Source organism: Sphaeramia orbicularis, chromosome 11 (genome assembly GCF_902148855.1).
Source record: "Sphaeramia orbicularis chromosome 11, fSphaOr1.1, whole genome shotgun sequence".
In the NCBI taxonomy this organism is placed as follows: Eukaryota; Metazoa; Chordata; class Actinopteri; order Kurtiformes; family Apogonidae; genus Sphaeramia; species Sphaeramia orbicularis.
In genome coordinates this window covers 36,835,046-36,853,736 of record NC_043967.1, presented here as the reverse complement: position 1 = coordinate 36,853,736, position 18,691 = coordinate 36,835,046, and the positions used below count along the sequence as shown (strand labels likewise).

Below are 18,691 nucleotides of genomic sequence, written 5' to 3'. Positions count from 1 at the left end.
TTTAGTCCTTTTTCCTCTTATACTGAAATGACCCCAAAAACAACTGAAATGGAAATCATTTTATTAAGAGTGGTTTTTGTGCGTTCAGCCTGCAGTTACTAAAAAGGTTACAAATCCATCTGTTGTCTTTGTATTAACATGTGGTTAACACGACCCAATGCAAAATTGTTCCAATAACTAGGTGATTTTAAAACCAGTTGGAGCCAAACAAGTCTTTATTTGTGGGATTTTAGACTCTTCACATCACTTGTGTTTTTTTGTTCTTTTATATGGGTATTATTGTTATGAGATGAACAGAGTTTACTTTTTATTTTTTTATGTGGGTATTAGTGTTATGAAATGGACAAGAGTTTATTTTTGTTTTTCTATATGGGTATTATTGTTATGAAATGAACAGAGTTTACTTTTTATTTTTTTTTATTTTTTATGTGGGTAATAGTGTTATGAAATGGACAAGAGTTTATTTTTGTTTTTCAATATGGTATTATTGTTATGAAGTGAACAGAGTTTACTTTTTTTTTATGTAGGTATTAGTGTTATGAAATGGACAAGAGTTTATTTTTGTTTTTTTATATGGGTATTGTTATGAATTGGATATAGTTTATTTGTGATAAGTATATCACTGCTAAGAAATGGACAGTTTATTTATGTGCATTTTTGTTACGGAACAGATAGTTTACCTTAGTTTTTTAATATGTGTATTGTTATAAAATGGACAGAGTTTATTTTTATTTTTGATATGTGCACTATCACTGCTACGAAAAGGACAGAGTTTCATTTAATGTGAAATGCGGTTGTAAAATGGACAGTCTATCCTTGATATACACAGCAATTTTGTGTTTTGTGTAGGAATTTAGGGTTGGTTGAAGGATGGGTAAAGGGACGGGAGATAATAAATTAAACTTCATCCCACTCCTTTTCGAATGTTGGACTTTCTTTTATATAATCCTTTTGTTGTTTGGTTTTAATGCAAATTTGAAATGAATAAATAAACAAACTAATTGTGTCTAAGTATCGATATCAGTCCAACTTTACATTATAATTATTAAGTGGTCCCACTTTTCTACAGAAAAGACACGATATTAGCTTAAATACACTATGTTGCTTATTCAGTGTTTGTTGTGCATTTCTTTGAGCCATATTGTACACACACACATATACATATACATATATATATATATATATATATTTATAACCATGCAAAATGTATTTTGTCAAATAAAGCACCAAATAAAGCTTATGTTCACTCTAATTTAGGCTAAAATTAATAAAGCTAATCAAAAATTAGACCTTGATAAAGCATCCTAGCTGCCACGATGTCCACTAAGATTGAGATTTTAGATTGATTCATGTATTTGTCATGGACATAAAAGTAGCATTGGAACTACAACATATGATATGAATAAATACCAGATGAATTGTATTAACTGCTTGTAGAAAAATGTGAAATTACAGCAAAAAACACTGTTATTTATAAGAAAACATCACGTGAAAACAGTGTTGCTTCTGGTTCAGCCGTAATGTAACACATCTATTAAAAATATTAAAATGTTTGAACTCATTTGGCAGCAGTTCCATAGTTATGTTCCTTTAACAGAGAATGAGCATGTAAATGAGGTTTTACACCTTATAATAAGAGAGTTAGCGTTTATTGAGGCCCCTCAACTGACTGTTTATGTACTCATATCATGAAATTAATTCACTCAGTAAAGAAGGAGCTTGATCATTGAGACATTTAAAGGAAGCTTTAAGTCTGAATAATTTCTGAAAATGTCAAAGCTGAATATTTTGTTTTTCCAAGTTGTCATTGCAGTGGTTTTTTCACATAATTTGTATTGTCTGATTATGTGATTTGACAGATTTTAAGGTTAATTATGAGGTTTGTGACCATGGAAGTGATGCAGTGCGACGTGGATAGAATGCATATGAAACTGCAGAAAAAAATGGAAAAAATTATTATACCATCAAAAGTCATTAAAAACAATGGTTATGCAATCCAGTACTAACTCCTGTGTATCATGTGACTAAAACAGACAGAAAAGAAAACATGGAATGTCTGAAAGCACTGTTTTTGTCAGTACAATGCCATAGATATTGATGTAAGAACTGAAGTGATTTTGGGTATTATCAAGAAAACATGTTAAATGGATAGATATCAGCTCTGAAACTAAACTGTTATGAGCTATTTTTGTTGTTCTCATTATATTTGTTCAAACAAATGTACCAGGCATTAAAATGAACAAAAAAATGAAGAAAACAAGGGTGGTTTCACCATTTTTTCTGCAACTATATTTACCTGTTTATCAGGATGTAAGTGTGAGCCAAAGACTACGCCTAAATATTTAACATTGTCAACCTCACCAGTAATTTTATTGTTCAGTTTTTCCTTTTTTTTTGCAGCATTTATTATTTTACTATTACTACTGTTTACTATTATTTAGCATGTAAATTTCATTGTACATTTTGTATAATGACAATAAAGTATTTTATTTTATTCATTGAAAAACAAATGAAGAAAAATCATAAACTGAGTTTGAAAAACACCAGAATTGTCCTTTAATTTTTCTCCATCCCACTGTGTTTGCCCAAGACAGATAGTCTGACTAATGCATTGTTGGTTTTAGGTTTTTCATGGGATTTGTTGACAGAAAAAAAAAAAAATCTATGGTCTAAAACCAGCCTGATCCTCCAACCACATTGGCTGTCTTCCTTCCCTCTGTCCTTCCCTCTGTCTTCCTCTGTCTTCCCTCCACAGTTGCCAAAAAGCTGCTTTATGACTGTTGGTTTAAGCCGTGTGAGAAATCAGTTTTAGCTTCACACCATTGGTTGCCAGCGTGTTTTAGAGTTGATTTTAAAATTCCTCTATTTGCTTTTAAATGCTTGAATGGCCTTGCCTCCTCCTACCTATCTGACCTGATCCACCCCTATGCCCCCCCTCGTGCTCTCAGATCAGGTCAGATCAGCTGCAGCTTTTGGTTCCAAAAACAAAAAAGAAGCTTCGTGGGGATCGTGCCTTTTCTGTTGTTGCCCCAAAGCTGTGGAACCAGTTGCCCTTAGATCAGGGGTGTCAAACTTATGTTAGTTCAGGGGCCACATAAAGCCCAATATGACCTGTAGTGGGACGGATCATTAAAATAATAACATAATACATGAATAATATCAATTCCAAAATTTGTATGTCTAATTTCTATGTTTTAGAGTGAAAAAAGTAAGATTATATGATCAAAATTTCTACATCTACAAACTATCTAAACATAAAACTACAAACTATAAAAACATGAACCATGACCAAAATGAAATTTATTAAGAAAAAAAATGTAATTTTAACAATTTATGCCATTATTGGGCCTCAGCTTCTCATTTTTATATGTTCATTACAACGTACAGATCACAGTGGATCTACAAATACACCAAACATTTAATAACAGACAGAATATTGGTTAAATTACTCTTAAATCTCTTAAGACATTCCAGGTTGTTCGTATTTGTTTAGGTTTTTCACATTTTTTTGTAAAGGCTAGTCTGTGAATGTAAACATTTTTGTGTAATTTTACTTTTTTTTTTACACTAAAACAGAGAAAAATATGTGGTTTTCGTTATTTATACTTTATTAGGATAGTATTTTACTGGTCTGACCACTTTAGATGAACTAAATTTATTTTGACATCCTTGATTGTTCATATCTTCAGTGTAATTTTTGCATTTCACTAATTCATCCTGGGGGCCGGATTGGACCCTTTGGCCACCAGGCCACATGTTTGACACCCCTGCCTTAGATGTTTGACAGGCTCAGTCTCTGCCTGTCTTTAAATCACTTCTCAAAAACGCACTTTTTCTCATTGGCTTTTAATCCAAAAGCGACATGTTTCTTTTTTATATGTATATGTATTTTATGCTGTATTTATCAGATTTTAATTTGTCTTTCTTTTTATGATGGTTGTATTTTGTTGTTCTTAGCCTGCTTTGCACCGTGTTATCACTGTTTTTACTCATTTACTTATTTAGTCCCTTGTTTTATGTTTCGTGTACGGCACTTTGGCCAGCTGTAAAGTTCTTAAAGTGCATTATAAATAAAGTTGGTATGGTATGGTAGAATCCCATCATTGCTTAATATGGTTTCCACACACTGGTGGTCCAGGCCTCTCCTCTCCTACCTCTCTGCCTGACTCCTCTGCTGTCCTTTAGAGAAGAGGTGAAACGCTAGAGGCAGATTCCTGCTGTAAGAGCTCACATTCCTGGAGAGCACCAGGAAGCCCCAGGCTAATGTGTCGCACTTCTAACATTACAAACCATCCGAGGGTTCAGAACACCAGCCTCTCCTTTCCCTCCGCTTTCGTCTCTTCTTCTTTCCACTTCTGTTCTTGTCGTAAATGTTTGTCGCGCTGTCACTTCCTCCCCTCCTGTCTCTTCTTCTTTTGCCTCTTTCACTCTCCTTCACTAGTTTTCTCTGTCCTTTTCGGGTAGAAAACATGACACAGAAAGATTTTTTTTTTTTTTGGTACCTTTTTTCCATGCCTTCAGGATATTACAGCTGTAACGATGACACCTCTCCACTCTCATTCCCTCTGTCCTTTGTATTTGTCTGCAAAGACACAACCGTCCCTCACACGGTCTCACCTTTTAGCTGCTGTCGTTGCCTCTGGAGGGTTTTCACTGAGAGAAACATCCGATGACACTTTACCAGATGACTGCTGACTTCATCTGCAACAGCTCTATTGTGTTTAATGGAACAGAGGTGTGAGAGTGGGGTGTTTTTCTCTTGTTTTCGCCTGCATATGCACACACAAACAGGAAAATCTCCAGTTTATTCAATAGTATTAAGCTAAAATATATTTTGGTTGAATGCTATCGAATAAACTGGAGATTTTCACCTATATTGTAGGAAAGAACTTAAAAGACCTGATAAGAAGGTTTTAAAATCCAGGTCCTGCAGTGTTTTTTTTTTTTTTTTCATGCAGACGAGCAATGCATCAAACAGCAGCGCTACATCAATTAATTGAATTAAAATATGGATTTTGTTTAATGCAGCTTTTTGTTTTCATGTTTTTTAATAGGACACTTCACTCAGCTGTTCTTTTGATTTACACAGTATACTATGCGGTACTTGCACAGTTTACCTCAAAATATTTTGATTAAAAAGAATTTATTGAAAGTGAAGTTTTTGCATGATATGATTTTTTTATTTCTTTATTTTTAATATTAACTCTGCCAGATTAGATGCCAAGCCAAAGTTACTGACAGAGAGATGATAAAGTTTGAAAAATAAAACTTTATGTCAAAAAAGAAAATGACCGGGTGTGACCAGATGACTGCTGACTTCATCTGCAACAGCTCTGTTGTGTTTGATGGAACAGAGGTGTGAAAGAGAGGTGTTTTTTCTTGTTTTCGCCTGCATATGCACACACCAACAGGAAAATCTCCAGTTTGTTTGATAGTATTCAACTGAAATATTATATTTTGGTTGAATACTATTGAATAGGCTGGAGATTTTCACCTATATTGTCGGAAAGAACCATCAAGACTTGATTAGAAGGTTTTAAAATCCAGGTCCTGCAGTGTTTTTTCTTTTTCATGCAGACAAGCAAGGCATCAAACAGCAACGCTATCACTTAATTGAATTAAAATATACATTATGTTCAATGCAATTTTTTGTTTTTATGTTTTCTAACAGGACGCTTCACTCAGCTGTTCTTCTGATTTGCAGAGTATAGTATGCAGTACTTGCACAATTCATTGCTTGCCTCGAAATATTTTCAATTAAAAAGAATTTATTGAAAGTGAAGTTTTTTGCATGATCTGATTTATTTATTTATTTTTAATATTAGCTCTGCCAGGTTAGATTGCAGACCAAAGCTACTGACAGAGAGGTGATACATTTTGAAAACTAAAACTTCATGTCAAAAAAGAAAATGACCGGGTGTTCTTAGGTAGACAATTTTTGGCTCGGTGCGAGTGTGTCTGAAGAACACCAAGTGGATTCCTTTTCTTTTGGATAAAACTTTGTGTTCTCCTTTCATTTCTAAAGTTTTTGCTGTTATGAAACATAATTTTAGATGTTTGTAGCATAATACAATGTACACCATTGTGGTAAAAAGTGAAAAAATAATAATCATGAGTGCATGTATTCCTGTATATATGTATTTTATCTAAAAGTGCTTGAATTTGACCTTTAAAAATGTGTACGAACCCTGAATATAAAGTTTTGTATGTTACCTGATCAGAAAAACACCATTTTGTTCTCTTAAATGTGTCTTGTTGATTCTTTTATTGGTCTAATATTGGAATTTCCCATAATATCTGGAATTTCCCCTTGCGGGACTAATAAAAGCATATCTTATCTTGTCTGAAATTCGGTTTTACAGACTGTTATAATCAAGCCCAAATCTTGATAAAGACTTTATTCTAAGCTTCGAGGACAGAAATTAGCAACACCCTAATCTGACAACGAGTGTCTCAAGGATAATCTTTTTTATATAGTTCTTGTCATGTTCATAACAGAACAGCTGTGAAAATGTCCTTCCTTACATTTCTGTCTTATTATTTATTCCTGGTTGTGCCTGTAATGCTTTTATGTTACTATCATTTTCCTGGATTTTTCTTTTGCTGTTGTGAAGCTGTTTTGACAGATGCTCCGTAAATAAAATGTATTATTATTTATTATTTACAACTTTGAATACTTACAGGATAGTTATAATTAATAATATGGTGCATCTGAGACGTTTGTCAGTATGTGAGTAGAAATGGGAATTGAAAAGTTTCCATTGATGAGAATCATTATCAGTTCTTCCTATCAATTCCTGTGTAGGAAAAAAGTCAGGCCTACACAGGTTTTTATGCGTCAACTGTTTTATTATAGAACACAGGAAGAGGAAAGAAAAGGGCATTGTATGTGACTCAGCTGTGTACAGTCCCCTCTGTTTTACTGCTGTTTAATCCAGAACGCGTACATGCACGAGTTTGATGTCATTGTTTTACAGTGTGAAACTGTCAGACAAATAATTGATAAAAGGAACTGTAAAGAAGCAGCTTTTGACTGGAACCGGTTTGTGATTCCCCACCCTAATGTTAGGGTAGAAGTTTCCCCTTTGAATCCAACAATTTGGAGCAAATTTTATGATTGATTTACAGCTAATATTTGCATTATTGCTTATTTTTTTCCAGTTGTATATCTGGGATAATGTTATTTATTACATTTAGTTATTGTTTATACAGTGGATAATGGTAATAGCTGTAAATGGACACTGTCTCTTGATATTACAGATCTTTTTATAGGTTGTTTGTGTTTGCTGCAGTATTATACTAATACTCAGGTTCAGATTAAATTATTTATTATTGCATTTATTGTAACTCTCCAGATTCCAATGTCCAGATTAAACTCTTCAGTAAAAGTAATAATACAAACATGTCCATTCTATTCCTTACATTTAAAACAAAATATATATAAGTACTGCTGTTATTTATTGTACAGTAATGGGAAAAATTGTTTGGACACCCTTAAAATTTTACTCAATCTCAAATATTAATTAACGTTATATTATCAATATTCATGAAATACTTAAAGAACAATCATGTTTGTGCTTTCAGAAGGTATGGCTGCATCAGATAGACACAAATAAATGCAATTTTTTAGTTGCTGTTTGTTGTTAGCAAGAAAAAAAATGTTTGTCTTGTTTCAACATGTCAGGCCCTGGATGTGTTGCATTATCAGTTTTGACCTTGATGGAACTGAGCATGTGCAGAAAGGAGCATGTGGATTTGGAGAATGGAAGAATACTAGGCAGCGTTCAATGACTTAAGAATGATTCTTAATGTAATATATCACAAATACATGGGGCATCCAAAACCCTTTTTCTGTCACTGTAGGTTAAAATGATCCCAATAAGTGTTCGACTATTATAACAGATTTTGTTGCTGCGTTAATGTATATTTCATTTGATCGTCTTTGAAGCGTAAGAGTGTCTTCCTCCAGTGCAAAGTCGTGCTGAATTTGTGCCAAAGTTTTGTAAAAGTACACTGTTGCCCATTAACCCTTTATAGGGCACTCATAGAAATACTCTGAAAATCTAAATTTCAACCTCAGTGTGTTATTGGAGGACATAACAAGACTTTATTACTTTTGTGAAATATTTCAAAATGTTTTATTGTCATGTAGAAAATCAAGGTCAGTGAAGTTACTGTATTTAGTTCCTTACCCATATGTGGCAAAAAAAAAAAAAAAAAAAATCCCAAGAAGTAAATATAAACAAGTGGTGCCAGACACAACAAACCCCAACCCTTGCACAAATTTCACCCTTTATAAGTAAACGGGAAGAATTTAAAAATTCAGAAAAAATTTTAACTTCGATTTACTTTTCACAAAATGTAATGCCATCTGTTCTGGGTCACTGGCAATCTATAAACCAAATTTGGTATGAATTCAACCAATAGTTTTGCTGCTACAGACATGTCAAATTTTGCCCATTATAAGTAAATGGGGGAAAAAAAGATTTTAAAAAATTAATTCAAAATTTAAACTTTGACCTATTTTTCCCAAAGTGTAATGACATCTATTCTGGGTCACTGGCAATCTATAAACCAAATTTGGTATGAATTCAACCAATAGTTTTGCTGCTAGAGTGTTAACAAACAAACAAACCAAACCAAAAACAATACCCAACAGTATAATACAAGAAAAACATATGTATTTTAGATTAGAACATTAGAACATCACTTTTAGAGCATCACATCAGTCCACATCCACATTCTCCCTTTGAACATCATTCCTTACATTAGTACCATTACTTCATGGTACCTAACAAAGCAGGTCCACTCACTGTTCATGCAGAGGTGGACCTTACAGACCCTGGAGACCACATTGGACCTGAGACTGGTGACTCGCTGTGAATATGTGCAGAAATTACCAAAAGTAGTCACTTTGAATAATTTAATTTTCAGACACATTTGTCTTTTTATTCCTATTTGTACACATCAATAATCGCCTCATCATTTTTACCAGGTGCGATAATCACACACTGAGCCCCACTTACACTTTATCAAGAATAAATCACAATCATTTCAGAAGAAATAAAAGTATTTTATTCCAACTTCACGGGTAGCGGTATAATATTAGTTCTGATGTAGTTTTGTTTTTGTTATTGATTTCCAGCCAACGCTTGGATTATCTTAGTGTATCTGTGATAATATGGTGTATTATATTAAATCATAGTTTATACAGTGGATATTGGTAAAAGCTGTAAGTGGACAGTTTGTCTTGGTTTTACAGATGGTCTTTTTGTTTGTTTATTGTCAAAGTGATGAAGACGTGTTGAGGGTGAGGCCACTCAGCTGGAGCACAGCAGGCTCATAATACCAGGTGTTTACAAAGAAAAGAAGTCAACTGATTATTCTTAAATTTATATTTAATGGTTTTTCAGCACAGGTGTTTGCTTTTTTTTTTTTTTTTTTGTTTTGGGGGGTTTTTTTTTGTTTTTTTTTACAAAGAACAAGTCTTCTTACAATGGCCTGACCTTAAGAGAAGAATGTTTTCCATGCTGTTGGTGTGTATCCCTATGTAGATTGTGCATGTCTTTGTGTTTGCGCAACTGCATTCATTAAAACTTAGGCGTTTTAGTGCTGCTTCTTGAGCATGTGTGTGGGTGGTTGTTTGAACACACATCAGGTTTATACACACACTTATCATCTTCAACAAGAGGCTGCTGTTTTTTTTTTTTTTTCATCCGACCGGCTTTCATCACCGCAACAGACCAGAGATTTCCCATCTAAATATCCTCAAGATGTTGATCTTTGCCTCCGCCCACCAGCCACCATCACTCTGTGCATCTCCAGTAAATATTCAAGGACCATTATGTGTGATGCACTTTAGTTTCATTCACTGTTAAATATATACACTGTTCATATTCTGCTTGGAAAGGAGAAAAGGTCTGTTTTTTTTTTTTTTGCTATAAGGAGGGCACATGACTCACACTGTGTCTGGCTGCACAGAGATGTGTTTATTGATTTAAAGAGAAAAGACGACCCAACAACAGTAATGGAAACTTGTATCAGCACTCTATCACTGCTGCGGTAAAGTGTAAGATATTGGCTGCTCAACATTTTCTCTTCCTTTCTGCAGTTTGTTCATGTCACGGCTGGTTGCATACAGTAACTACTAAAGTTAAAGAGTGTTTATAGTAAAATGTGTCGGTAAATGAAGCCAGTTGGTAACAGAAAGAAGTAAAATCAGAGGTACAAGGAGCCAAAGTCAGTGAAATATGAAATATGCAAATGAGGTTATTTAGGCTATGTTCACAGTGCAGGTAAAAACGGCCCAAATCATTCATTCATTCATTTTCTGAACTGGCTTTATCCTCACTAGGGTCATGGGGGTCGCTGGAGCCTATCCCAGCTACTTATGGCTGAAGGTGGGGTACACCCTGGACATGTCACCAGTTCAACACAGGGCTGACATATAGAAACAAACAATCACTCTCACATTCACACCACCTGGCAGAGGTAATCACAGCCATACATCCATACTAAAAATATACATAAAACACAATAAAAGTCCCTTCTAAAACTATACATAAATCGCTAAACTAAGAACATACATAAAATACCATCAAAAATGTAAAAGGTACTAAAAGTATAACAAGTGGCTCCAGCCACAACAAACCCCGCCCATCGCACATAGTGTAACTTATTTTGGCATCGATCCAGCTGATGTCGTCATGTCTGTGCATGTGCTGATGTCAGCATATCAACTGCCAAGACACTTTCAAATGTGACCATTTATAAATGATGTGTAGAGTTGATCTGAATTTGTGGCCGAAGTTTGATAAAAGTAGTATGACTTCTGTTCAGACTGAGGTCACATGACATCAGATCTGTATCTAATTCAGGACCACAAATGAAAGTGTCTTGGATCAGAATTGAAAAGATCAGATTATTACCTCTGCCAAGGAACAGCAGAGGTTATGTTTTCATCGGGGTTTGTCTGTTTGTTTGTCTGTTAGCAAGATAACTCAAAAAGTTATGGACGGATTTGGATGAAATTTTCAGGAAATGCTGATACTAGCACAAGGAACAAATATTTAAATTTTGGTGGTGATCAGAGGTCTGCATTCTCCGAGTGCTTTTCTAGTTTGTGATTTGTGTAGTTCACATTGAAAAAACAGATCAGGTCTTGTCCACTTCTGCCTGCAGTGTGAAAAGAACTGTGTTTTTCAGATGGTCACCAGGGGCTACGGCCTGATTCAGGTATATCTGGTTATTAGTATTTTGTGAAATTTGGTGGTGGTGTCTGGGAGAAGTGAGCACTCCCATTGTGTACTGTTAGTATGGTTATACTGTTTATACAGGGTGGGTGAAAAGTATTGGTATTAAAATCCATGTTCCTATTACAAATGTATTCAAACAAATGATACATGTTCTTTATTACATGGGAATATGAAAGTAAATCTTCATATTTTAACGTAAGCACCGGCCAGAGATGGAATGAACAACCTTCTGAAGGACGTCATCTGGGATATCATTAAGAAGAAAATAAGACACTAAAAAAAATAAGAAATCCCCATTAGTCTGTTTAAAAAATGTTTTTGTCATAACTCGAGTGACGCTAAAAATTATATAAGCAATTTCTAATGCCTGGTTGCTTTTCACCCACCCTGTATATATGTACTGTGGAAATTGCTTCCATCGGTAACAGTATATAGTGTTTAATGTGAAGTACTGAGACTTGAGCCTGAATTATGTAAAATGGATGATTTAATTCTTAAAAATGCAGCCAATTCTTCATTCATACATAACAGAATACACAGCATATGATTAGATGACAAATCCCAAAGCATCCTAGTCTGATTTAGGATGACATATCAATGTTTCCATGGAAACCCTGGCATCAGACGCTCAATACATACTGTCATCCCTCTGGGTAAACACCCACACAAGACATTTAATAACAAATAAGATGATATATAAAAGCATTGGGTCCTAAAATACTGATGATGATGATGATGTCATGATGATGATGTCACTCATATTTTCCATACTTTCTACCCACTCTTCTGCATTTATTCATTCCATTCAACCACATGTTCTTACATTAATGCCATCTGAGGAGTGAAATCCAGCCTTTCTCATGCTAACACTGTGGTTTTAACCCTTAGGGCTCCACGGTTCGACTCCGTGCCTGAATCACATGACATGTTCAACACGTCCTAGCGTCGGAAGTCGGTCATGTAGACCACTGGGGACAATTGCATTTGAAAGTGCGGACTTGAAACACTCTCCCACTTTTCATGTGATGTTAATAGAGCAAATACACCCAGAGATATGACAGTTTGAAACCAGAGCAAACAAACGTGAATAAAAGTATGAAAATGAAGTGGGGGGGGGGTTATATTTCAAACCAGATATTCCTCATTTTTTGTCCTTTTTCAAAATGAAAAAAACTGTCCAAATCTGTGGATTCTAGTTCCAGGTTAGGGTGAGTATGAACCCCACCTGAACTAGATGCAGAAACCGGGAGAACCGTGGGGGTCAGAAAATGCTGTTATAAGGATATGCTTTTTAGTCAAATATTTGAATACAGTTTTAATTTATTACAATTTGGACTTTATATACCTAATATTTGGAACTAGTATTCACTTTTAAAGTCTTTGAAAAGGTTTGTTAAGTATCTTTGTGTTATTTATGCAATAAATTATATACATTTTTCAAATCGGATTTGATATATTTTGTGTGTTTTTTGGTCTTTTGTGTTGATATAGTAGGTTAAAGTGAAAAAAATAATAGGCAGATGAGACAGATGAAGTTGTGCTAAAAAAAAGATATGAAACATGAGTATAGTAAACATTTGTTTATATAGTATATAAAGGGCAAATCAAAAGTACTCAAAAACAGCCAAAATAGGCTCAGACCCCTAAGGATTGAATGAATGAATGAAATGTTTATTTCGAACATGTAGACAGTGAAATCAAAACAAAAATCAACCAAGAAAATGTAAGTACTGGTACATAAATGATTTATAAGCAAACAACAAAATAATTTAATAACAATAGTAAATAATAATGATAATAATAATAATAATAATAGTTATAATAAAACAAATTAAATTATACATGTTTGAAAAGGAGTAGGAAGAAGTAAAAACTTATGCACTCCTACCCCCAGTTTCTATTCCTTGTGATCATTATATAGCAATTATTATTTTGTATGAATATTAATATAGTACTACTGATAATAATAACAGCAACAACAACAATAATAATTGTATAACAATATCACACATCCTTTTACCTATGTACACTATTATAATACCCATTTACAACTTTTCCTACCAGATATTAATACCAGATATTAATAAAAACTAAAAAGAGCAAAAACAAAACAAACAAAAAACAAACAAAAACACATACATACATAATATAAATACATATAATATTCTATATTGTCCTATATAGTAATAATATATTCATATATCCATATTTAAACTAGATATTATCAGCACGTGTCAAAGCCCCACTATGAAAAACAACGAGACCCCCCCCAAAGCCCTTTCCTCTCTGTATTTTGTAAAAATAATTTGTTTGTATTTGTTTTTAAACTGCTTGATGTTTGGACATAACGCCATCTGAACAGTGAAATCCCTCCTTTCTGGTGCTAACGCTGTAGTTTTAACCCCATGTGCTCTGTGTCTCCCCCTGCAGGTGATGAGCAGCCGTTTCCTGCCCTATGAGACCATAGTGACGGATGCTGTCCTCAGCCTGGATGAAGACACAGTGCTGTCCACCACAGAGGTACGCCTCCTTCCATACAATCCAATACATATTCAGTTTGCTGTTTCCTTCCTCTCGTCTTCCTCTTGAGACAAAACAAAGTGGCAGACCCGCTCTATTCCAAATGCAACTCTCTGACTGCATTTTCTCTCCATGTTTTTATCTCCCGTTTCCTTTGTCCCCGGTGTTTTCAAGTTATCGCTCTGCAACTCGATTCTTAAATAGCTTATACTACTCTAACTTTTAACCCCAGTGTTTTACTCTTTTCTTCTTTCTTGCCTAGACCTCTGCATCTTCCTCCTTTACTTTCATTTTTTTCCTACTATTCTGCACCTTTTCAGTTCCCTATCTCAGAACAGCACTGTTATAGACTTTTTTTTTTTTTTTTCCCTCTACATATTTTTTTCTTACCCGGGGACATGTTTTGGCGCAGCACCATGGGAAGCCAGATGCTGCTTTGAACAGAGTAGAATTAGATCTCATAAAGGCTGTTTGTGCGGAGGATCAAGATGGCAAAGCAGAGCTGGCATTGAAGGGAAAATCCTGCCCAAAACCAAATCGACCCCAAGTTCTCCCATTAAGGCAGCTGGATCATAAACAACAAAGAAAAGTTTAAGAACAGGGGGAACTTCAGGGCACAGAATGAAACTAGTGATATTTACAGTCCTGTTGTACATCCACACAAACATTCAACCCTCTTTAAAGACCTAGAACTATTTCACCAAAGTGACTCGATAGCTTTTTGTTCACTGTGGTCCCATTGTATGATTCTCTTTAAGTGGAAGGAACCGCTGCCACCCACCTTTGTGCAATAGGTGCATGATTTACTTTTCTTTTTAACCCTTGAATGATGTTTGGGTCTGTGGGACCCGTTTTCATTTTTTATTAAAAGAAAAATGATGAGTAAATATTTCTTTTAATGAACTTTTTCCTTCTCTCTTATGGAAGAGGATTATGGCCACTGGAGAAAAAAATTAAATTAAGGTCCAATACATTTTTATCATTATTATTCTGAGAAAAAAGTCAGAATTCAGATTTTTTTTTCTCAGAGTAATAAACTACAGCAATGCTCTAAATAACACAAAATCAAATTGTTAAAAAGTAATAAAATCGATGAAAGTAAATAAATCGTCCCTCGTATGATGTTTGGGTCTGTGAGACCCATTTTCATTTGTTATTAAAATAAAAATGATGATTTTTTTTTTTTTTTCCTCTCATATCTTATGGAAGAGGATTATGGCCACTGGAGAAAAAATTTAAATTAAGGTCCAATGTTTATTTATTTATTTATTTATTTTCATTATTATTCTGAGAAAAAAAGTCAGAATTCAGACTTTTTTCTCAGCGAAATGATAAAAAGTATATTGGACCTTAACTTTATTTATTTTTTTTCTCCATTTTTTTCCCCCTAATCCTCTTCTTTATATTATATTGCATTGTATTAAAAAAAACCCAGAACTAAAAACAAGTAGTACTTTAATATGTAAATGTGATCTAGCAAAGGCAAAAGGTAAATATTAAACATATATGCTTTTTATGTTGCTTGTAATTGGGATGAAGTAAACATTTGTTGAGTATTTTAACATAAAATTGTTTATGTTGAATTAAAAACCCACAAATGCAGCGGGACCCCCAGACCAATGAACACTGGCTGACGAACAAAAATCTGAACACCACACGAAGGTTAAATTTGGAAAAGATTAAGTTTTCTGTTTGTGGACAAATTAATTTGTTTAATCAACAATGTCCTTTTAACAGGGAAATTTGTTGTTAGTATATATTATATTAACTATTAATCAGCCCTGAGCATTGTAAAGAGGAGTTGATAATATTATTTATTTTGTTGTTACTGTGTTTTTTTTGTTTTATTTTCTCTTTTTTGTGTTTAATAGGTCTGTAGGTTTGTTGTATAATTTGTTTTTGTGTGTGTGTGTGTGTCTTTGTGGTTCCTTATGTCTAAGTACATGTTTATGTAAATGTATAATTTAAAAAAAAAGACCTAAAACTATTTTGGTGGCGACTTCCACATGAATTTTGCTCCACATTTAATCATTTCTAAGTGGTTTATCACCGTATATTATAATATTATCCTCTGCATTTTGCGTTTTTCAGTGAAAATCTGATATTTTCCTGTGTATAAGCATGCTGTAAATTCAAAGGCAGAACAGAGAAAGCTGAAGAAAAGCCACTTTTTCCACAAAATCTGTTATTAAGTGGATATGAAAATAAAATCTACAATCACTCTCATTTGTCAAACTGCATGGGTGAATGGGAGTCTGAACATCTAAAGAACACATATCTGATGCCTCTGAAAAGCTGACAAACTGCATTTTAGTTGCAGTATTTCAGTGTTTTGATAGGATTAGAGGTTCAGGAGATGTTCAACATTTTAGTTCAGTAGATACTTTTTGTCACTGGTGGCTGTCTGGTGGTCTTTGAGGATTTAGTCACAGATTTAGTGACATTTTTGTATTTTCATCATCACCACAAATCCTTACGTTGTTCTTCTTCCTTAGTTTTTTTTCCACCCAGAACACAGTTATATGTTTTAAAGGAACGTAAATGAAATGTAAACCAGCATCCAGTTAATCTAGGTCCACGGATTAGTATGTTAATTCCTTCTTTTCACCAAACAGTTACTGATTCATAAATAATGAATGTAAACACAGTAATATATATATAGATATATACACTACCGGTCAAAAGTTTTAGAACACCCCAATTTTTCCAGTTTTGTATTGAAATTCAAGCAGTTCCAGTCCAATGAACTGCTTGAAATGGTACAAAGGTAAGCGGTGAACTGCCAGAGGTTAAAAAAAAGAAAAAAAAAAAAAAGGTAAGGTTAAACAAAACTGAAAAATAATGTACATTTCAGAGTTATACAAAAAGGCGAACAAGAAATGGGTTAACAACTTAAAGCAGTTCTGCAGCAATGGAGGTTGATCAAGCCTGGAAAGTTGGTGCTACCAGTTCCTCCAGGTGTCCCAACGTTTGTGAATTCCTTCCAACCCCCTCTGTCTGCATAAAAGTAGTGCTGGAACACACTTTGGTACCATACTGTTATGAGCATTATTTGAACAGTATTGGACTGCACAAAGTAGTGTGTTACTATAAAAATAGAAAAGAGGAAAAGACAATTAACGATAGAAGAGAGACAGACCATCAGAACACTGAAAAATGTAGGTCTGTCCTACAGAGAAATGTCCAAGAAAGTCCAGGTGTCAGTAAGTCCAGTTTCCTTCACCATCCAAAGGCACTCAGAAACTGGACTGGGAAATGCTGACAGGAAGAGGTGTGGCAGAGCCAAAGACACAACAGAATCAGAAGACAAGTTTATGACAGTCAACAGCTGGAGTGAGAGGAGACTGACAGGACAACAGCTTCAAGCACAGTGAAGATAGTGGTGGTAGGAAGTAAGTCTGAGTTTACACTGTGAACAGAAGACTTCCAGTTGCAGGTTTGATCAGTCCATAACACCTTCTTCCAGTCTTCAGTAGTCCACTGGCGGTGTTTCATGGCCCAGGTAAGCCTGTTTTTCTTATTCTGAAGTGTCAGAAATGGCTTTCTTGCTGCAACTCGACCCATCAAACCTGCAACTGTTCAGTCCTCTCTTCTATTGTTAATTGCCTTTTCCTCTTTTCCATTTTCATAGTAACACACTACTTTGTGCAGTCCAGTACTGTTCAAATAATGCTCACAACGGTATGGTACCAAAGTGTGTTCCAGCACTACTTTTATGCAGACAGAGGGGGTTGGAAGGAATTCACAAACGTTGGGACACCTGGAGGAACTGGTAGCACCAACTTTCCAGGCTTGATCAACCTCCATTGCTGCAGAACTGCTTTAAGTTGTTAACCCATTTCTTGTTCGCCTTTTTGTATAACTCTGAAATGTACATTATTTTTCAGTTTTGTTTAACCTTACCTTTTTTTTTTCTTTTTTTTAACCTCTGGCAGTTCACCGCTTACCTTTGTACCATTTCAAGCTGTTCATTGGACTGGAACTGCTTGAATTTCAATACAAAACTGGAAAAATTGGGGTGTTCTAAAACTTTTGACTGGTAGTGCATATATATTTTTGTGTTTTCCCCTTTGTCCATTTGCTGCTGTGTTGCATCAAAAACAGAAGTCTTCTACTTCTCTAGGGTTCGTTCATATCGACTTCTCCAGAACGGCCTGTGTTTTAATGGTGGTTTTCAACTTGCGTATCCCGTAATACAAGTGCTTTCTTGGTGTAGGATGCTGTGGTAATATGTGGTGTAGTGCAGTGTGGGCTGTTTGTGGAGCCGCTTAGGCCTTTTTGATGTTTCTGTCTAATTATTTGATTGAGCACTTTGATCTGTGAAGTTCCAGACCAGAGGCAGCTGCTTAGGAAAGACCACTTTGTGTTTGATGAGATTTCGCTACTGTACTATTTTACTATTTTCACGGAAATGTGCTCACTTCTTTTATTAGACTTTCTTCCCCTCTGAGTTTTATTTTCTTCCAACCACAGATAGATAGGGTTTTTAACTTGAGGGGGAGGAAAACTAATCTAACAACAGTATTTCTGGCCTGAAAATGCAGTCTTGCATCATCACATTTGTCAAATTTTAGGTTTATAGTTATATATATGCTTTATTTATCCAGGTCAAATCCTCATTCACATTAAAAATATACCAGCATAGACATAGTTCCAACAAATCAACCCAACAAACAACTTAATAAATCAACACAGTATCAGGTCATGTACAATAAGGATAAGTTCAGCAGTGATTTCACTGCAAATTCAAAAGCAAAGGTTTCATATCATTCTGTAAATCATTCCATTAGGAAAAGGCAGCGTATTGAAAAGCGTGTTTACCTTTAAGGGGTCATATTTTGCTAGTCTGTGGTTCATTTATTTGTGTATTTGGACCCTAATAGTTCATGAAGTTTGAATTTGAACCCTCCAGGTGC

General features: G+C 34.7%; 1 protein-coding gene across 1 annotated transcript in view; it reads left to right on the top strand.

Moving 5' to 3' along the window:
• ext1b (exostosin glycosyltransferase 1b) overlaps positions 1 to 18,691 on the top strand; it is a 382,194-nt gene that overhangs the window by 350,615 nt on the left and 12,888 nt on the right. The window contains exon 8 of the mRNA XM_030147124.1: positions 13,686 to 13,775. Coding sequence (XP_030002984.1) covers positions 13,686 to 13,775 — 90 coding nt within the window. The remainder of the gene's footprint in view (positions 1 to 13,685; positions 13,776 to 18,691) is intronic.